The 22,160-nt window shown below is 43.9% G+C and overlaps 1 protein-coding gene across 1 annotated transcript in view; it reads right to left on the reverse strand.

Annotated features, from left to right (window-relative positions):
• Positions 1–20,694, reverse strand: part of MUC13 (mucin 13, cell surface associated) — a 29,945-nt gene extending 9,251 nt beyond the window's left edge. The window contains exons 1-6 of the mRNA XM_025377647.1: positions 20,610–20,694; positions 13,518–13,928; positions 9,218–9,340; positions 7,744–7,850; positions 5,801–5,856; positions 1,987–2,150 (exon numbers count right to left, since the gene is read on the reverse strand). Of these exons, the coding sequence (XP_025233432.1) occupies positions 1,987–2,150; positions 5,801–5,856; positions 7,744–7,850; positions 9,218–9,340; positions 13,518–13,928; positions 20,610–20,661 (913 nt within the window). The 5' untranslated portion in view covers positions 20,662–20,694. The remainder of the gene's footprint in view (positions 1–1,986; positions 2,151–5,800; positions 5,857–7,743; positions 7,851–9,217; positions 9,341–13,517; positions 13,929–20,609) is intronic.
• Between the last annotated feature and the right edge of the window lie 1,466 nt (positions 20,695–22,160).

Genomic DNA, 22,160 nt, shown 5'->3' on the forward strand with positions numbered 1-22,160 from the left:
AGTGAGCCGAGATCATACCATTGCACTCCATCTCCGGGTGACAGAGCAAGACTCTGTCTTGGGAAGAAAAAAAAAAAAAACAACTGAGTCTGAGAATGGATTAGGGGGAGAGAATAGGAGTAGTTAGAGTCATATGGCTTCTCTCTACTAAACATCCCACACTGTAACTGAGCCTCCTTCATCAACTGCCACATGAAAATGCCTCGGATTAAAAGCCTAGAGCAAGAGATTCTACAATTTTGGGCAAAGAAAACAATTTATCTTTGCCACTGAAGCCAGAGAACAGGAAAAAGTATTTTCCGGCCAGGTGTGGTGGCTCACACCTGTAATCCCAGCACCTTGGGAGGCCAAGGCGGGCAGATCACCTGAGGTCAGGAGTTCGAGGTCAGCCCGGCCAAAACGGCGAAAACCGTCTCTACTAAAAATACAAAAATTAGCTGGGCGTGGTGGCGCATGCCTATAATCCCAGCTATTTGAGAGGCTGAGGCAGGAGAATCGCTTGAACCCGCGAGTTGGAGGTTGCGGTGAGCCAAGATCATCCCACTGCACTCTGGGCAACAGTGTGAGACCCTGTCAAATGAACAAACAAACAAACAAACAAGCAAACATTTAAGAGATGAAGAAAGGAGTCTTAGAAGAAGCAAAAAGAAGGATGAGGGAGGCATGAAGGTGATTAGGAGAATGGTGGATGCAGGCCCAGGAAGAAGGAACATCTAGAAGGGAACGATACTAGTGTCAAATGCTATAGAAAAGTCAAATAAGTTGTGGCCCAACAGAGGATTCTGGATTTGGCAGCCAGCCAGGACTGAGAACCAGCTGCAAACACCTCTTCCCGGGACTGGCCCCAATGGGTCACCTCTGGGGTGAGGAACTTCTGATGACTGCTGTGGTGGGTTGACTGCAGTCATGACATCAATTTACTCACACCTTTCTGTACCCCTTTGGCAGGGCCCTTCCACACTGTGCTTGGTCATGAGAATTGCTTTAGCCAACTGGACAGTTGTAACTCTGATGTGTAAGCAGAGCCTTGAGAAATACTTGTGCATTTTACCCCCTTGCTTCTCTTGAAATCCTTTGGATGGGTCTGCTCAGAATAAGAGACCATGTGGAGCAGAGACAAACCAATTATCTGACCCAGCAGCTTAATGGCAGATGCTTAAGTGAGCCCAGTAGAGATCAATTAAGCCTGGCCCAGATCAGCAGACTATCCACTTGAGCCCAGCCCAAATTCAGACCCAAAGAATTCCAGGGTTGCAATAAATAAATGGTGGTTGTTTTCGGCCACTACCGTTGTAACACAGCGAATGCAAATTGCTACAGCTACATGGTGGGTTTGTGTGTCAGTCTAAAGGGGAAAATAATACAGGTAATGCTTGGTCTTGCTCTATTGCCCAGGCTGGAGTGTGGTGTCATGATCTCAGCTCACTGCAGCCTCACCCTCCTGGGCTTGCGCAATCCTCCCACCTCAGCCTCCCAAGTAGCTGAGACCACAGACCTGCACCACCACACCTGGCTGATTTTTTGTATTTTTTTGTAGAGATTTTACCATGTTGCCCAGGTTGGTCTCAAACTCCTGGGCTCAAGGAATCTGCCAATCTTGGCTTCCCAAAGTGTTGGGATTACAGGCGTGAGCCACCACACCCAGCCATAGGTAAAACTTTTTGTAATCATTTGGAAAGCTGTAACTCGACAGAAAGCCCCGTTGTTTCTCCTTTTCCTTTCCCTGTCCAGCAGTGGTTTGTCTGGTCATTTATACCTCCCTAGAGAGGAACACACTGGTCAGTTTGATGACTTGGAAGATAGCTGGAAAGAAGCAGAGGGCAAGCGAGCAAGAAAAGGGAAGAAGAATTGGTTAAAAAGAAATTTAGAGACAGTTGTCAGTTCAATGACGCAGTTCTTGCCTCCTTTTCACATATAGTGAAAAGGTTTACAAAAAAGGTAGGTAAGTCTTCAGGTAAACTTTGAATAAAATTATACGATACTTACAATCATAGCTTAGAATGCCGCTTGAGTTCTTTCCAACTGCTATTTTAATTTTACCAGACACAGTAGTCTCATTGTCACTTGTGGTTTCTGTCAAAATTGTTACTATTGTTACATTAACAAACTTGTCAGCAGCACGCATTTCAGATCTTGAGGACAGAGGTGTGCTAAAAATGAGATGAATCTGCTGTCACTTAATGAATTGAACTCAAGAATCAACAAATAAGTCTTCTAATCTCCCAGACTCCCGAATCTCCCGGCCCTAGTCCTGACCCGCTGTCCTGTCCCTACGATTGGGACCCACATATGGAGGCCAGGGGCTGCAAAAAGATGGCAATGTGCGGGCTTGGAGGTCTCTGTCTGATGTGTATTCAGAGGAAACCTATGGTGAAAACAATATTCTGTTGGAGAAAACTTAGGAAAATTGTGGATAATCATTTTTGGAAGAATTGTGAATCATCATTTGAAGGATCTAGGAGCCTAGAGCTAACCAGAATTAGAACAAGTAACACCTGAAATGGGAAATTGTCACTTTCTGTAGGACAGCGAGAACTGTAGGTCTTGCTGAACTGTTAAATCTCAGACTGGTTCTTTGAGAGAGACAGAGGCGCGTGTCCCTCCCTGTACACGGAGAAAGCGGCAATCAGCCATAGAGAGCCTGGATCACTCCCAGAAAGGACCAGGAAGTCAGCAGGCAGCTTCAAAGTGGGAACATGATTGGCCTGGACACACACGACCCAGAGGAGAAGTGAAAAAGAGGGCCAGGGCTGCAGGAAACATGAGCACATACTACCAAATCCTACCCGCAATATGAAGTGCCTGCCACGAGCAAGACATTGCCACTGTCTCTCTCTCTAATCAGCACTGCAGTTCGGAGCCCTAAGCACAGCTGTGCAATTATTTCATTGTCCAAAATGAATCAAGCAATACAATCACTGAGAGGGGGAAAAGGGACTTTTAAAAACTTCTTCACTATCTGATTTGTCGCTCTGTGCTATTAAGCCTCAGGATATATTTTTGTTGTGTAAATTTTTTTCTAAACTCCTTTTTGACTTTTATTTATTTTTTATTTTTTATTTTATTTTATTTTATTTTTTGAGACAGGATCTTGCTCTGTCACCAGGCTGGAGTGCGGTGGTGAGATCACGTCTTACCGCAGCCTCGACCTCCTGGGCTCAGTCGATCCTGCCGCCTCGGTCTCTCAAGTAACTGGGACCACAGGCACGCGCCACCGTGCCCAGCTAAAATTTCATTTTGACTTTCAAATAAATGCAGAAGCCTGAAAATATAGCCAACCTATTTAGGCAATGTTTGCAGCCACCTTGGGTCCTCAGAACAATCAAGAAAAATCCAAAACATGAACCAAATTCCATTTTTAGGCACAATCATCTCAAAATGGAGTCCAAAAAATGAAATGGGCTTCAGCATTGTAATTTAATGTTTTCTACCATAATTCGTTCATGATGGGATTTGGTGGTGGGGCGGGGGCGGGGAGTGGGAGTGGAATGTAATAGGGCAGTGAGAAAGGTGAACTTGATAAAAATTATTCTATATTGGTTGAAATACATGGTATAGCTTTGCACTGGGGCTAGGAAAGCAAATGCCATCCAAAATTTATTCGTTAAAAGAACCTACAGGTTTATACTCTAATTCAGGAGGCAAGACGTTACACCTGTGAAACAGTTAAAGTGAATACTGGAGCCACTGCACACTTGAGTATAAATGACGAGGGCACTAGGCTTGGAGTTAAGACATGAGGTCCAGACCCTTGTGGCCCAAGACCAGTCAGCTTCTCTGGGCCCGAGTTTTAAAGAGAGGTTTTAAAGAGAGAAATTCTGAGGATCCTTCCAATTCTAACATTGCTGTAGTAGGAAAGAGCTTCGGGAGTCAGAGGGGAGAGATAATTTTGGGCTGGAGCCTAAGAAATGCCTTTCTAGGTGAGCCCCAGGTGCATTTGCCCTGCAATGGGCCCCGAGGTGGGGGAAGTAGTTCCCTCCATGCCTCTGCGCTCACGGGTGAAGGTTTGCCTCCAAACAAGCTTGGCTCCCTTTTAGTAACTCCTTAAGAATCAAAGGAGTGCCACAGTTTTGGGGATCCCCCAAATGACCTTGTGGGACCAGCTCTCCATCACACTGCAGGGTCCCATATTCTAGAAAGGAAACAGAATGGTGTCGAAATCAACCATGTGCCAGGCACTGCGTACAGGGAATCTTCCAAATGTTATCTCAGTTACTCCTCACAAGGCTCCAGGGAAGTTGATCAGATTATCCCAATTACACAGATGCAGTGACAAAGGTTCTGAGAGGTTAGAACACCTGCCTGGTCACTCAAGGATGAAGTGCCAAGGCCAGGATTCAAGTACAGGTTTGGCTAACTCCATTCCAATTTCACCGTTCCTGTTTGTATCCAGTCATCCCCTACCCATGAACTGGCTGTTGTCCCCTAAACCAAACCTAATCCCTAGAAACAAGTCACAGCCCTCCAGCAGCTGTCTGCCGTACACCTCCAGCTACAGAGTCTCTGCGTTTGGGCCCAGCCCGTCTGCTTGCTGCCAGCCTCCCACCATGCAAACTGTGCCTCTTCACTGCCAACCAGACTTGCCCCTCATTCAAGACCAAGCTAGAAATCCATCACTTTCAAAAGACCTCTCTGAAATTTTATACATAAACTCTCTCTCCCTCTCTCTCTCATTCCACAAAAGATTTTTAAAAGACTTTTTTTTCAGGCCGGGAGTAGTGGCTAATGCCTGTAATCCCAGTACTTTGGGAGGCTGAGGCGGGTGGATCATGAGGTCAGGAGTTCAAGACCAGCCTGATCAACATGATGAAATCCCGTCTCTACTAAAAATACAAAAATTAGGCCGGGTGTGGGGCGTACACCTGTAATCCCAGCTACTCTGGAGGCTGAGGAAGGAGAATCGCTTGAACCCAGGAGGTAGAGGTTGCAGTGAGCTGAGATCATGCAACTGTACTCCAGCCTGCATGATGGGAGTGAAAAAAAAAAAATCTTTTTTGTAGAGATGTAGTGTCACTATGTTGCTTAGGCTGGTCTTGAACTCCTGGCCTCAAGTGATCCTCCAATTTCAGCCTCTCAAAGTGCTAGGATTATAGGTGTGAGCCTCCATGCCTGGCCTCCACAAAGGATTTGATATGGCTTATAAGGATAAATACAATAGTAAGACTTAAGATGTAAATAGTGCATTGCTACACGAGGACTGCTTTTCCTACCTAACTTCGTTTGTCTTAGAGCATTCTTTCCTCAGCCTGAGTACTTGTGTATTAATGTGCTTCAGAGCACCCAGCACTTGCCATTACCTATTGAAGTGCTCAATAAGTGCTTGTTCTCACTGCAGAAAGAGCTCACCACTGACCCTTCGGTAGCGAGGTGTGTGATTTGGGTGTTCTTGTCCGCCTCCCACTTGCCATATGAGGGAAGAGATGATCACGGGCCATTCAGTCTCCCCCTGGCCCGCTGGAATGCACATTCCAGGGATTGACTAGGTATGGTTTGCAGCCATGGGATCAAGACAAAGAGATCCAGATGATGTCCTGGGCCGTGTGCACAAGTTGTTGCACAGCCAAGCACAGACAGAATCTTGTCTTCCGCAGGCCACACGCTGCCCAGAGTTGGGGTGACATCAGAGGCAGGGCCAAGGCACACAGTCCCCTTTGCAGTGCTCAGACTGAGACTGACCCTCTCCTCTTAACTTGTGGCTTGCCACAGAGGGTCTTAATGTTACATGCAGACCTCAAGAGAAGCTCGGAAGTTAGACACACATTTGCCTCCAGAGTACCTCGGCAGTCCATAACAAACTTACCTTACATTAAGAATTACAGTCTGTCCATAAACAGATGTGCCAAATACACCTTTAAGCTGTGGAGGAGAACAGATTTAATAACAAGTAAAAAACAAATTTTTTCACATTTTCTACAAATCAAATGGGCAGAAAAAAATAATAGTCTATCTAGCTTTTAACAGGACCCAACTGGGTAGAAAATGGATCCTGGGGGACTTCTTAGGGCCTGAGCTGGGACTGCCCCTACAAAGGCTGCGCAGAGGACTGTGAAGAAAGTAAGCCGTCTCTATTTTTCTAACTCGATTCTAATGGTTGCAAGGGAGCTCTGGTGCATCCCTTCTGGATTATAAATCTCCCAGGAACTATAAGAATGCCTCATCCCCTCACTGGTTTCCCCAGGAACATCAAACCCTGACTGAGAGCAAGTCTCTAATCTGATCTCTGAAGACCGGGGCATAAGGCCTGTAACTGGAGGGGGCTTTTGTGGCACTCACACTCAAAGTCAAGTTTGAGGAAAGTAGTGCTAAGTGACCATTGCTCAGTAAACCACATGAAGTACTTCAGGGGTTCCCTGGAAGTAGGACCACATTGATGTTGCTGTCTTCAATGTATTGAAACCATCCATGCTGGCAAATTTGAAAGCAGATCCGAGATGAGAGGGCAAGTCACTGCCAGCTGGCCCACAGGGCAGAGGTGACATGGCAAAGGGGCAGAGCAAACTCTGTGACACAGCAGCCACAGATTCTATCCTAGCATTGTCAGGTACTGGCTGGCTGTGCAGTCGGAAGCACTAGCTCTCTTTGCACCATCTGTAAAATCATTTCCATGATACGTTTTTTACATGTTACCAGTTCTAATAGTGATATAATTTCAAATTGAGAGACACTGTCATGGAATAAGACTTCAGCTTTAAAAAAATGTCTCTCCATCTCTACTTCTTTTTTTTTACTCTGTCACCCAGGCTGGAGTGCAGTGGCATGATCTTGGGCCACTGCAACCCCCACCTCCTGGGTTCAAGTGATTCTCCTGCCTCAGCCTCCTGAGTAGCTGGGATTACAGGCGCCCGCCACCACGCCCGGCTCATTTTTTTGTATTTTTAGTAGAGATGGGGTTTCACCATGTTTGCTAGGCTGGTTTCAAACACCTGACCTCAAGTAATCTGCCCGCCTCAGCCTCCCAAAGTGCTAGGATTACTCGCATGAGCCGCCGTGCCCAGCCTCCACCTCAACTTCTAAGACATATTTAAGGCTAATATTTTTTCCTTTAAAACTGAACTTTGAGCTATATTGGCTGGATGCTCTCTGAGAGTCCTTCCAGGGCTAACATCTGTGGCTGCAAAATGGAAAGACCCTTTCCTTTCATGCTCGCTCACACGTGTGCACTCGGTCACAATAACCTAAACGATGGGAAAGTATTATTCATGCCAACATTTTTGAAAATGGGAAAAATAAGTAACAGATATTCAGATATAATTATTCTTCTAGACATTTTTTTAAAGCCAGACTAGTATGAAAATGTATGCAAATTTGAATATAAAAAAGAAAAACAACATCTTTAAATTTTTTCTCTTTCATTCTGTGGAAACAATTTATTTTAAAACTTCATAATATTTATCTGTCCATTTAAAACTGTATTAATAGCTTGTAAAACAATGGGTATGGTATGGCTGGAGCCAGCTTCTGCAGGCCCTCTGCCATGCCAGGCCAGGTGCCATGCCTCCAGGTGCAAGACGATGGGGTGGTCCAAGGGTCCCAGGGGAGAGGCCTGGGCAATGAAGAAGTGGTGGCACCAGTGGAGGCACTCAGGACAGCTGCTGGTTACCAACCAGTAAAGGTACATTTCACTGTTTGAACAACTGGTACCATGGTACCAGCGTGAACCACCTGAAGACCAGCTCTACTCTCTGCAACTCAGTGTTAGAACAAAAGAATGTTTTACAGAACGGAAAGCTGGAAAATACTTACGAAGTCAGTAATTTTACTATGCAAATCTTGATAGGCCACAGAATGTTTCTCTTCTGGATCAAATGTTTCTGATACGCTCACTGAAATCATCCCAGGGAATACCTTTCCTGAAAGTTAAGCAGAATCTTTCTGTACTAGTTAATGAAAAGAGGGTCATTTCCATTTTGTTTTAAAACATAGATTATTTTTTAGAATTCCCAACATTGTATAATGACACTACAGGAAATCTGGAAATATTTTTAAAGTTATGCATAATCCCACCCAACCTGGCACAACCATTTTCATTTTGGTATATTTCTTTCCGTTCACAGTTTACATCATTGTTGTAATTCCAAGTTTATGCCATATTTCTTTTTTTCTTATTATATAATAGGTATTTTCCAAATCGTTGCCTAGTCTTTTTTTTTTTTTTTTTTTTAGAGAAAGAGATAGAGAGACAGGGTCTTGCTCTGTCACCCAGGCTGGAGTGCAGTGGCACAACTGGCTTACTGCAGGCTTGAACTCCTGGGCTCAAGGGATCCTCCTGCCTCAGCCTCCTGACTAGCTGAGACTACAGGTATATGCCACCACAGCCAGGCAATTTTTTAACATTTGTAGAAATAGGGGTCTCAGTATGTTGGCTAGGCTAGTCTCAAGTTCCTGGCCTCAAGTGATCCTCCTGCCTTGGCCTCCCAAAGTGCTAGGATTACAGGTGTGAGCTCCTATGCCTGGTCTCATAACCATCATTTTTAAAGGTTGTATAATATTCTATGAAGTATATCTTCCCTTCTTTGATGTAATCATTTTTTGTTATTGGACTTAGTGCTTTTAATTATTTAAAAGGAAAAGAAAAAGGTTGCAATGAACATCTTCACACACAAACTGTTCTTCTGTATTTGGGGTCACTTACTTAGAGTAAATTCCCAGAAGTGAGATTATTAGTGCTAAAAATATGAGCATTTGGGGGGCTTTTGATATATCCCTAACCCAGTGGGCAATGCAATGCATTAATTTCTTATAGAATTGGCTGCTCTGGAAAATGAAGATATTTCTCATTCATAAAACAGAAAAAAACCAGAACTAGAACTCAGCCAGTCAGTCCTCAGACCTTCATTGCACCCTGGTGTTTGATCTAATCAAAACATCATTATGCCACAGGTGTATAAATGTACTCCTGAAATCCATTTTTAGAGCTGAAGGGCTCTTATATCTCTAAGAGGGGGATCTGATGTTGTGGAGCAAACAAATCTTGTGACACAGAACTGAAGATCAGGTTCCCAGGGTTGCTGGACTATGTGGTCTTAGATAGATCACCTTGTTCTACCTCAGTGTCCCTAAGTAACAGCACTTTTCTCTACTTTGCTGGCCTTTGTTGCCTCCACATTTTCTTTATCTCTGATATTTTGGAATCTCCTTTTGCCATCATTTTGAGTTTTCGATTCCACTTTTGGTATGAGATACAGAGCTCAGACATGGCTCATCCCTTGAAACTCACCTTTCTGACACGTAGAAGAGTTGTAGTAATACCCTTCTGAACACAGGCAAAAATGTGTATTATGCAGCTCAACACATAATGAATTATCTTCACAAGGATCATCTTGGCAAGGATTGCTGGGACCTTAGATGGAGTAGAAAGAGATTAGAAATCCAGAGAAATGACAATAAATAACAAGAGGAAATGTATTTTTCCATCTTCTTGCCTCCCTCCTGGGCCCTTTCCATTCCTTGGTTGTGTTACTCCACAGCACACTTTTGGAAGAGTTAAAAACAAATATTTGCTTGCTTAGGTCTCTAGAGAGTTGTTTCTGAAATTCTAGAACCAAATATAATACTTGTCAATAGTAAAGATCAGAGATTAGTGGACAAGGGCTTGCCCAGAGAAAGAGAGATTGCAGTCTTCTAACGCCAAGGAGTCAGGAATCTTCAGATCTCAAAGTCCCCCCAGAACCTTGAAGCACGGTCCTCTAACACAACGTGGGGCTCCCTAAAACATTCTAGATAAAACGTCTTATTTTTAGAAAGGTATGAAGAATCGAACAGCCAAGAAGCTCGGAAAAGAAACTAGATGTCATATTCTGGTAAGCATACCTAGGAGACATAGCCATAAAAACAGGAATGGGACAGGAAAGGAGAGAATGTGGATTAACTCAGTGAAAATTCTAAGAGGCCATGAGAAGACACTCCAGCCTCTGGCTTTCTAAGTGGATCACTTGAATAAATGGTGAAAATAACACTGCAATGGGTTCTACACTGCGGGCCGAGACTCCCAGGCCAAGCAGAGTGCAGTATCTTTCTATCTCTGGGAACTGATGAGGTCTGAGGAGGAGAGTTAGCTCAGTGGTCCAACGGTGATCTGGGCTGCCAGTTTTCTTCATTTCTGTCAAGTGGAATGATTCTGAGCTGCGATGGCAGAATAGCTTATGTGTTTGATAACCTTCAAAGCTGTCTTGAGAGTCTTACAAACCTATATGTAGAAACCACTGATTTCTTTAAAAGCTGTATGTAAGGTACGATGTGTATAACATGCTCTCTTTTGTGAATAAAAGAAGGGGAGGATTATACACAAGCAAATATGTATGCTTATATTTGCATAGGTAATTTCAGGAGGGAGATACAAGGAATTGGCCACAGAAGTTGCCTCTGGGGAAGGAAACTCGGGGTCTGGGTCCTAGGGGTTCAGGATGAGAGCGAGATTTAATTTTTATTGCACATGATTTGGCCCTGTTTGAGCTGCTTTTTCCATAATCATAGGCCTAATTTACTTCTTTTAAAAAAATAAAAAGTAAAATAATGCTGGTGAGAATATGGGGCAACAGGAACTCTCATTCATTGTTTGGTGGTAATGCAAAATGCCACAGCCACTTTGAGAGGAAAGTTTGGTGGCTTCTTACAAAACTGAACATACTCTTACGAGAAGATCTGAGAGTCGCCCTCTTTGGTATTTAACCAAAGGTGTGGAAAATTTATGTCCACACAAAAACCTGCCCATCCACGTTAATATCAGCTTTGTTCATGAGTGCCACAACTTGGAAGCAACCGAGATACCGTTCAGTAGGTGAATGGATAAACAAACTGGTACATCTAGACAATGGAATATCATTCAGCACTCAAAAATGAGCTATCAAGCCATGAAAACACATGGAGGAAATGCATACTACTATGTAAAAGAAGTCAATCTCGAAAGGCTACATACTGTATGATTCCAACTGTATGAAGTTCTGGAAAAGGCAAAACTATGGAGACAGTAAAAAGATCTGTGGTTGCCAGGAGTTAGAGGGGAGGATGAAAAGTGCAAAGGATTCTTAGGGTTGTGATCCCATAATAGTGGATGCATGCCATACATTTATTTGTCCAAATTCATAAAATGCATAACATCAAGAGTGATCTCTAATGTAAACTATGGTCTGTAGGTGATAATGATGTGTCACTGGAGGTTTATCAATTGTAATAAACACACCGCTCTGGTAGGGGATGTTGATAATGTGTGTGTCAGGCCAGGGAGTATATAGGAAACCTCTGTACCTTTCTCTAAATCTTGCTATGAGTCTAAAACAGCTCTAAAAATAAAGTCCATTAACATTATTTTTTTGAGACAGGGTCTTGCTCTGTGCCCAGCCTGACACAATCTTGGCTGGCTGCAACCTCTGCCTCCAGGGCTTGAGTGGTCCTCCCACTTCAGCCTCCTGAGTAGCTGAGACTACAGGTGCATGCTACCACACCTGGCTAATTTTTGTATTTTTCTTTTGTAGAGATGGGGTTTTGCCACGTTTCCCAGGCTGGTCTTGAACTCCTGAGCTCAAGTAATTCACCCACCTCAGCCTCCCAAAGTGCTGAAATTACAGGCGTGAGCCATCATGCCCGGCTTCCATTAACAATTTTTTTTTTTTTTTTTTTTTGAGACAGAGTCTTGCTCTGTTGCCCAGGCTGGAGTGCAGTGGTGCAGTCTCAGCTCACTGCAACCTCCACCTCCTGGGTTCATGCCATTCTCCTGCCTCAGCCTTCCAAGTAGCTGGAACTATAGGCGCTCGCCACTATGCCCGGTTAATTTTTTGTATTCTTTAGTAGAGACAGGGTTTTGCTGTGTTAGCCAGGATGGTCTCGATCTGACCTCGTAATCCGCCCGCCTCAGCCTCCTAAAGTGCTGGGGTTACAGGTGTGAGCCACCGCGCCCGGCCAACAATTTTTTAAAGAGAAAAAAATAGACTATATAGGATAAAAGGAGACATAGTTCAGTATCTTATAAACAAAATAAGGGTCACCCCTCTGACAAGGTATGAACCAGTCTTCTAAATAAAATTAATGGCTTCTTTAAGAAAAGCCTCAGCCACCTTGCAAAGATGACTTGGGACATCTTAGGGAAGAGATTGGATGTATCTCCTTCTGGAGATACCAGACAAGTAACTCCCGGGTGCTTTCTCTTCGGCAACGAAGGACAGACTTGTTAGCTTGTTTCATGGCCAGGAATTGATTAAGTCACAGGATGTTACAGCCAGAAGAGATTTGGGGGCTTTTTAGTTTAGTCTCGCCTTATTGCAGATCAGTAAGTTGAAGCCAAGAGAGAAATGACTTGCCCCAGACCCCACAGTTTATTCATGGTAGGGCCAGAACACAGGAAGACGGCCTGACTCTGAGGGAACACCTGGCAAAGCAGAAATGGCTTAGAAAACTTCCCTTTCCTGATTCCAGGAGAGCTGTGTCCCATTGGATCCCACTTTCAGAGTGGCCCCTCCAAACATGAAAGAAGACTGGGGAAAGACGTCTTAGATACAGCCTCTGGGCTCTACTTGCTTAACCATCCACTTCTTAAATCTATCAAAGAACATTGAGGAAGCTACCAGAAGTTAAGGGTAGGGAGACATCCACTTGGTCTTTGACCCTGGGTGAGTCATGGCCCTCACTGGGTCCCAGCTTTCCCGTCTGAGAATGATAACATTTATCTAGATTCTTCAGGCTCTAAAGTGTGATGATTCTTCTAGATCAAGGGCTGGCAAACTATAGTTCACGAGTCATATCTGACCAACCTTTTGTTTGTTAACTGTGGCTGCTTTCATGTTAAAATAGTAGAGTGCAGGAGTTACAACAGAGACCCCACATGGTCCACAAGGCCATTTAGCCTTTACTGATAAACTTGGTTGATTTCTGTTATAGACTGAGCTTGGGGAAGTGAAGCAAATGGTTCCTGTTTCATTAACTTCTGCTTGAGGTCATTTGTCATCTCTTAGTGTTCCCAAAGCATCTGTCCTTTGGACAATGGCCCTGGTTATGCCTAGGACTGTTTGAACACTGCTGTTGTTTTGCTTTCTATGCGTCAGTCTCAAATTCTTGGCTTGACACAAGTTCCACGTTGTGATCAGCCACCATCTTACCTCAAGGGTAGAACTGACTTCTTCCTTAGGTAGACCAGAGAGCTAGATCAGTGGGGCTGAACAGTCCATGCTTATTTGGACCTGGTCTTCTCAGAGAAGCTAAAACTATTTCTAAAAATCCTCTAGGGAGAGGAAAGCTATAGAGATACCTTTCACAAAGCCCAAGTTCATCGAAAAAAAATACTGCACAGCTAGCAAATAACTTGAGGTAGGATAGGAGGAAAGGAAAGGAGAACAGAAGGAAACTGAGGGTTTTAGGATCTCTGCCATCACTACATTGTGACCCAGATTTCAAACCCACAGTTAATTTCCAAGGAAACCTTGGGCTTCTTTAGACTCATTTTCCTGGCCCACCAGAACATACCCATCTCCCTCCCTCCACAGTGGTATGCTCCATTCTTGGGGAGTCTTTGAGGGAATCGCCCTTACCTGTGGTGTTTAGGGTGCTGGTCTCCAGTGAAGTGCTGCCAGTGGGAGGCTCTGATGATTGGTTGTCTTTTGTGGTGGGGGACATTTTATTGTCACTTTGTGTTTCAGAAGGAACCATTGTGATTGATCCATCATTTGTAGATGAAGCAGTGATTCTGTCAGATGTAGTTAATGAATTTGCATTTGCAGTTGACTCATTGTCTGTAGTAGTAGGTGTAGGAATTGTGAAGGAACTATGTATATTAATTGTGGGGGAAGCAGGTGAAGCAGCTGTTGGGGAAGAAGGTGTAGTTGTGATGCCAGCAGTTTCAGAGGAATTAGTTTCAATGGCATCAGTTGTAGTTGCTGTAGGATGACTAGTTGCAGTTTCTATGTTTTTAAAAGCAACAGGTGATTGGCCTTGGATAGTGCCTGCAGGAACAAAGATACCAAGTTTGAGCAGACAGTACATTGAATAACTAATGGCAGTTCTTAATACTAATTCGTATCCAATTCATTCTTTTTTTTTTTTTTTTTTTGTAGAGATAAGGTTTCCCCAAGTTGCCTAGATTGGTCATAAACCCCTGGGCTCAAGCGATCCACCCTCTTTGGCCTCCCAAACTGCTGAGATTATAGTTATGAACTGCCATGCCCAGCCTCAACTCATTCTTTTCTGGAAAAATGAATATATATGACTATATTAAAAATTAAAATACATGGTTATTTCTAAACACAAAAAATTCCACAATAAACAAAATTAAAAATTAGACAAAACTGGAAAAAATGTTATTGAAAAATATGACAGAGTTAATGTTTATTTATTTATTTTAGAAATAAGGTCTTCCTCTGCCACCCAGGCTGGAGTGCAGTGGTGTGATCATAGTTCACGGCAGTCTTGAGCTCCTAGGCTCAAGCAATCCTCCCACCTCAGCCTCCCAAATAGCTAGGACTACAATTGTAACGCCTCCATGGCTGGCTAATGTTTTTTGTTTTTTAGAGATGGGGGTCTCACTATCCTGGCTAGGCTGGTCTCTTAACTCCTGGCCTCGAATGATCCTCCTGCCTCAGCCTCCCAAAGTACTGGGATTGCAGACGTGACCCACCAGTCCCACAGAGGAATTAATATTTTTTAAGTTGAGTACCAAGAAGCAATATTATTTATGCCTGTAGTTGTACAACTGTCGATCTGGGTTTAATATACTTCAGACTGTTCTCAGTGACGACAATTGAGAATGCCACAAGGTGGCGCAGTGACTACCCGGAAGTGGACTCCTTTTGTCTTTCTGCACTTTAACGCAACTGCCCCCATTTTTCATTACCTTGATAGATTGAGGGAGGGAAAGGTTAGGGTTGGGTAAAGAACAATAAAATAAAAATACCTCATTAAGTGCTTATTATACTTCTTCCAAAATTGTATTCTAGTAGTGTTTTCCCATTCACAATTCTCGATACATTGACTAAGAGTAAGATGAATAAGTGATCTTTGCTTTCTGAGCTATGATGGGTATCAAAGTTGCATTTTCACAACTTTTAGGAACCCCTGGATACATGGAGTGGTAAACTCTAGTGATTCAGTGATCTATTTTCTTTTCCTTTTTCTTTTCTTTCTTTCTTTCTTTTTTTTTAGAGACATGGTCTTGTTCTGTCACCCAGGCTGGAGTGCAGTGGTGCCATCATAGCTCACTGCAGCCCCAAACTCCTGGGCTCAAGTGATCCTCCCACCTTGGCCTCCCAAGTGTTGGGATAACAGGTGTGAGCCACCTTGCCTGGCCCAGTGATAAGTTTTCTAGAAATTTTCATTGTCTCTAAGAACTCTGACCTTGACAATAGGTTAAAAATTATTGAAAGAAAAAGTTTTAGTGAGGAAGCAATTTCCAAACCTTAGAGTACAGAGAACTGTGGAATATGCTTCCTGATTCCCCCATGGGTCTATGAGCCCCTTGAGGGCAGAGCCTGGCTCTTCACCTTGAAGAGGGCTTGGCTAACATAGCCATTCAGAAATGTTGAAGAGATCAGCAATTGCTCTTCCTAAGCAAGAAATACATCATCAGCTGGCAATGTTGACTGCCACTCTTCCTATTCCTGCCACTCAGGGTAGTTCTCATCTATCAAGCGCTGGCCCTGCGCCCGACAGTACCTGTGAAGTAGACGTAAATGCCCTCATTTGACAGAAGAGCCCACCAATACTCAGAGGGGTTAAGAAATTTGCCCAGAGGCAAAGCCAGGTCTGTGAGATGACAATGTCCTAACTACCACTTGATTAAAGTTACGGGGAAGGCCATCCATTTAATGAAAAACCAAGACATCCCCGAGGAGCACACACAAGAAGAGCAAATAGAGAAAATTGGAGATCAGAATGAAAGCAGTGGAAGCAGAAGTGACCTCCACGGTGCCCTCTATCACTGGGGTAGCAGTGAGAGTGGCCAGGGGCTGGCTCTCGCCATGGAAAACTCTAGACAGAAGAAAAGGGCTTGGCAGACTGTGGGTGCAAACAGCTCCAACCCCACCAGACCCTGAATTTCATGCTTTGGAAATGTTCATTCTCGGCCGATGCCAAAGAACCAACATGTTTCTGTATATGTGCATAAAACAAATCGGGACATCTTAAGAGGTTTTCTGCAGGTCTTTGGAATTATGACAAGGAGTTTTGGACTTTTAGGCTTGTTTATTTTGGTTTTAAATTTCTGTTCACTAGGGAGATTACATTTCAGAATAATCAATTAGTTTGAATAAATGAGACACATTCCAAGCTGACAGCAACTCATTGCTGTGAATAGCTACAATTTTTTAAAATAACTAAAATATACTTGTGTGTGTCTATGTGTATATGTGTGTTTTATCCGAGGGTTGTACAGATTTTAGGGAAGACAGCTTAGAGCTGATATCCCAGGCTTAAATTATCTAGTAAAAATACCCAAGAAGAATTGTAAAATAACCTATTCTGTTCAATCTATAGATAACAGAAATATATGAAGACATCTGTGCAGTAAAAATAGCTTTAGTCTTTTTATTTCCTTAGGTCCTAAAACTTCTAAATAACACAAGGATAGCACAATGTCCACGGAGGTACAAATCATAGGTTTCAGTGGCAAAATATATGCCCTGACCTGGTTTCTTTCTGGGGAAGACTCCATAATCACCACCCCTGTCCAGGGCACATCTATAACTGCTTTATTCAAAGCTAGCTGAAAGTCACAATCAAACACCTTTCTCCCAGATCTAAACTCTTCATTGTGATGAGATGTTGGTTCCCAAAGGCACTCATCAGATTCTGTGGAATAATGCAGTCCTAATCTCTCAGAGAAAGCAAAAACAACCTGGAAAGTTTTGCCTGTTAAAGGCACTTCAAATGTCACTGGCACATTTTTCGTTTGTTTCAGTAAATGCTTGTATAGAGGTCCCTGCAGTCAAGGTGCTATACAAGGCCTAGGGGTGAGGAGGAACGTAAAGGTGTACAAGACACACTTCCTGCCCTTGGTTGCTCAGAATCCTGAGAGGCAACTCATGTTTGAAGTAGTGATTCCTTACACACACCTCCAAAATCCTTAACATTACAGAAAAAAGCAACTTTAAAAAAATTTTCAGGCCAGGAGCGGTAGCTCATGTCTGTAATCCCAGCACTCTGGGAGGCTGAGGTGGGTGGATCACGAGATCAAGAGATTGAGACCATCCTGGCCAACATGGTGAAACCCTGTCTCTGCTAAAAGTACAAAAATTAGCTGGGCATGGTGGCACACGCCTGTAGTCCCAGCTACTTGGGAGACTGAGACAGGAGAATTGCTTGAACCCAGGAGGCACAAGTCGCAGTGAGCCGAGATCGTGACACTGCACTCCAGCCTGGCAACAGAGTGAGACTCTGTCTCAAAAAAAAAAAAAGCAACTTTTTAAAATGTATCAGGCCAGGTGCGGTGGCTCATGCCTATAATCCCACCAGTTTGGGAGGCCGAGGTGGGCAGATCACCTGTGGTCAGGAGTTTGGGATCAGCCTAGCCAACATGGTGAAACGTCATCTCTACTAAAAATGCAAAAATTAGCTGGGCATGGTGGTGGGCACCTGTAATCCCAGCCACTCAGGAAGCTGAGGCAAGAGAATCACTTGAACCTGGGAGGCAGAGGTTGCAGTGAGCTGAGATCATGCCATTGCACTCCAGCCTGGGCGACAAGAGCAAAACTCCATCTCAAAAAATAAAATAAGGCCGGGCATGGTGGCTCACGCCTGTAATCCCAGAACTTTGGGAGGCCAAGGTGGGCGGATCACAAGGTCAGGAGTTTGAGAACAGCCTGGCCAATGTAGTGAAACCCCATCTCTACTAAAAATACAAAAAAATTAGCCAGGCATGGTGGTGAGCACCTGTAATCCCAGCTACTTGGGAGGCTGAGGCAGGAGAATTGCTTGAACCTGGCAGGGGGAGGTTGCAGTGAGCCGAGATCGCACCATTGCACTCCAGCCTGGGCAACAAGAGCAAAACTCTGTCTCAAAATAAATAAGTAAACAATAAAATAAACTTTTTTTTCAAAAGCAAACCTTAATAGCCACAAAAACTGTCAATATTAATATATCTGGAGGTAGATTGATGGGAAGGCAGATTGGATGCTCAATTTTTATTTCATATACATCTGTTTTGTTTGAATTTGTTACAGTGGGTCTGCATTACTTGTATAACTTTTTTAAACAAAGAAGAGGAAATCAAAACCAAAGTCTGAAAATCAGATCCAGGCTGGACGTGGTACTTCATGCCTGTAATCCCAGCACTTTGGGAGGCCAAGGCAGGTGGATCTCCTGAGGTCAGGAGTCTGAGACCAGCCTGGCCAACATGGTGAAACCTCATCTCTACTAAAAATACAAAAATTAGCCAGGTGTGGTGGCAGGTGCCTGTAATCCCAGCTACCCGGAAGGCTGAGGCGGGAGAATCACTTGAACCTGGGAGACGGAGGTTGCAGTGAGCCGAGATCGTGCCATTGCACTCTAGCCTGGGCGACAAGAGTGAAACTCAGTCTCAAAAAAGAAAAAAAAAAGAAAGGAAGAAACGAAGAAAGAAAGAAAGATCAGATCCAAGTGCAGACATGACAAAAAGGGAAATCATAAGCCCCTACTATGTGCCAGGGAGTGTCCCAGCACATCAGGCTCTCTGTCTCATTTAATCCTCTCAGTCACTCTTCAGTATAGGGATTTCTCTTCTATTGTTGCACAGGAAGACACTGACGGTCAGAGACACCCCACAGCTAATAAGCGGTGGCATGCTGTCTGAATCCCTGCTTGCTCCACGATTTGCCCTTCCCCCTGGGTTCTCTGGGTCGAGAAACATCTCCACTCCCCTAAGGTACCTTGAGCCTCAATGATTCCTGATTCCCCTACCTCTCTATTCATCTCCTTGGCCCTCCCAGCCAACTTTCCCCTTTCTACCGCCCTTCTATTCTATTTTTTAAAAGTCAAGCCTTTTTAAATAGTGGCTCCTGAAAGTCATACAAGCCTCACCAATTCTTCCTTGGTCCTGAAGGCTTGGACCTGGCATCTGCCCCCAGGATTGGCAGGAGAGATCTGGTGAGCCCTCCCCTCCTGTGCACCTAGCCTTTTCCAAACTTCCCGCATTAAAAGCTTGAAACCAGCTCTCAAAAACTCTAATCCTGATGCCATTCATTCCTGTTCTCTGAAAGGGCTTAATTTCTCTTCATATGTCTGCCTCATCAAAGACTTTCTTCCTTTCTGCAAGCAGCTTCTAGATTTCAACTCATTGAACCTGAAGGAAATCAAAATATTTCACCCTCAAATATAACTCCCTGATATAATGAGTGTTTTAAATTAAAAACTCTCAGAGGTCAACAAGTGCTGTAAGGACTGACCCACCAAAGAAGAACTATTGCTCCTGTTCCCCTCCCTGTTATGTCATTATCTACTACAGGAAAGAAGACCAAGAAGGAAACCACCCCTGAGCAGACCCTTCGTCAAGATAATGACTGTCTCCAAGGATCTTTAAATTCCAAGGAAAATTATCTACAAGTTCATTTTTGTTCCCAGATCAGATTGTTCTCCCTACTAATCATTTATTGCCCCTCAACAGAATTCCTCTTCTCCCTTCTTCCGTAACTTGTTTTATCAAGATCCAAGCCCCCTTTCTTTCTGTAACTTCAAGATGAAATATAAGCTTCTATACCTCCTCAGGAAGTTGGGTGTTCATGCTGAAGGCTCCTGGGTACACACATTAAATACACTTGTATGCCTTTTTCCCTATTAATCCATCTACTTCATGGCAGTGATTTTTCAGCACAATTTTAAGCCAGTTGGCCCCCACAACCCTCACCTCTCAACGTATTGATGATCTCACCCACATGTGGCCCATAGAACCCTTCCTAACTCAGAACAAAGAGTACATGTCTGAAGTCTAATCAACATGACAACTACTCCCTATGGTTTAGCCTTCTCAAATTCAAGTACATTTGTGCAAGAAGGCTTTTTCCTGCGGTCAGCTCTCTGATTATCATGAGGGGGGGATCCAGAACGCTACAGTAGAGAACTGGGTCCTTGGAACGTACTTAGTCCTTCTTATCTGGCCTCAGGAACTCTCAAAGACAAACCTCTGGTTTGCTGAGCCCCCAAGTCTTACTCCATAGGCCACTTCTTCTCCCCAAACCCCCCGAGATGGACTCTGGCTCTGTCACCCTGTGCCATCTCAGCTCACTGCAACCTCCACCTCCCGAGTTAAAGCGATTCTTCCTGCCTCAGCCTCCTGAGTAGCTGGGACTACAGGTGCCCACCACCATGCCTGGCTAATTTTTTTTTTTTTTTGTATTTTTAGTAGAGATGGGGTTTCACCATGTTGGCCAGGGTGGTTTCAAACTCCTGACATCAAGTGATCCACCTGCCTTGGTCTCCCAAATTGCTGAGATTACAGGCTTGAGCCACCACGCCCAGCCCATAGACCACTTTTGCTGCTGCTCTATCTTCCCCATCACAGGATAAAATGCCTGTGTCTTTGAGCTGAGCTGGAGAGGAAACTTCATTTATAAAATAGACCGTGTGCTGGGCTGGGAGAATTCGTAGCCGTAGGCCTGCTGATTCTACCTCAAAGACAACATACATGATTGGAAGAATTAAAATGTAAAAATATTCCTTACCTGTGTGTACAAAAAGGAGAGCAAGAAGAGTAACATGAGTGACGGCTTTCATTTTTGCTGTTCTTGCTTGGTAATCCAAGGAGGAAATGATTTCCCTCCCCGGCTACCTTTAGTTTTAACTGTCTTTCAGGTACAAAGTCCGGTCATTAATTGACGTCAAACCAGAGAAAGGCAATTATAGCCAGCATTTTGTCATATACCATAGGTCTCTTCCGAGCTTTTGAGATAGAAGAGGTGGAGCTGGCCTTACGAATCATTTTTCTGACTTGAAGCCCAAAATAACTTAGGACATTCCAAATATCCTTGTGAGGTTGGTGGCACAAGAGTTTGGTTAATCTCTTGATATCTCAAATGTCTCCAGGCTACCATGTTTTAGGAGGTCACCATTCCATTAAACATTCAATAATGAACTGTGCTCTACTCACCCGCATTTGAGTGCAGGAAACCCACTTTCCTCCAGCTGTAGTTCTGAGAATCCCTGAAGAGAACTTACATGTTTCCCAAAATTATTAGTTGCTTAACTTTAGTCACCATATGCTGGGGACCACCATTCCGGGCCTCTCTGATGGCCATATCTAGCAACTTGGTAATCACATCTCCAAGCTTCTATGACTCTACCTGGATACAGCCCCCCAGTAAAGTTTCCAAGCATAATGAACATCACATCATGGCATCTAACCTAACTTTACTGAAGTCTTGTGGGTGACTCGTGTGTTGGGGAGTGGGAAATAAAGTACAGAAAAGAGAAAACCTAGAACAGCTGATTTGATCTCTCTGCTCCTGGCTGCGCATTGGGCAGGTCCCCACCTCTCAGTTCCCTTTCTCACCCTCTCTCTAGTTCCTCAGCCCCTCACCTCTCACCATGTGTCAGGAACCAGCTTTACGACTTGGATTTGGGTCTTCTTAATCCAGTTCTCCCTCCTTAAAGTCCAGGGCCCCAACTCTACTGTGTCCAACCCCAGCCAGAGGAATGTAAACTAATGATACCTTCTGAGTTGTGGCTAGAGTTTTGAGTTTAAACTTTCTTTTTTCTCTTGAGACAGAGTCTCACTCTGTCGCCCAGGCTGAAGTGCAGTGGCACAATCTCAGCTCACTGCAACCTCTGCCTCCAGGGCTCAAGTGATCCTCCTGCCTCAGTCACCCAAGTAGTTGGGATTACAGGCATGCACCACCATGCTTGGCTGATTTTTGTATTTTCAGACGAGATGGGGTTTTGTCATGTTGTCCAGGCTGGTCTCAAACTCTTAGACTCAAGCAATCCCCCACCTCAGCCTCCCAAAGTGCTGTGATTACAAGCACATGTGCCACCACGCCTGGCCTTTGGGTTTAAATTTTTAACTCTGACCTTGATGAAAACAAAACATTTTTGTATGATCGCCCATAAGTGCTTTTTGTCCTAGAGTCTCCATTCAAGAATAAGATAGGGGTTTGTTCTTACATGGCTGAGAGGTCCATTTAAACACTTTTTCCAAAACAAAGACACGTCTAAGACCCATTATGTTGTGCTATTATTCTCAGCTTGAATAACTCCTGGAATCAGTATTTAAACAA

The sequence above is a fragment of the Theropithecus gelada genome, chromosome 2, assembly GCF_003255815.1.
Source record: "Theropithecus gelada isolate Dixy chromosome 2, Tgel_1.0, whole genome shotgun sequence".
Taxonomy (NCBI): Eukaryota; Metazoa; Chordata; class Mammalia; order Primates; family Cercopithecidae; genus Theropithecus; species Theropithecus gelada.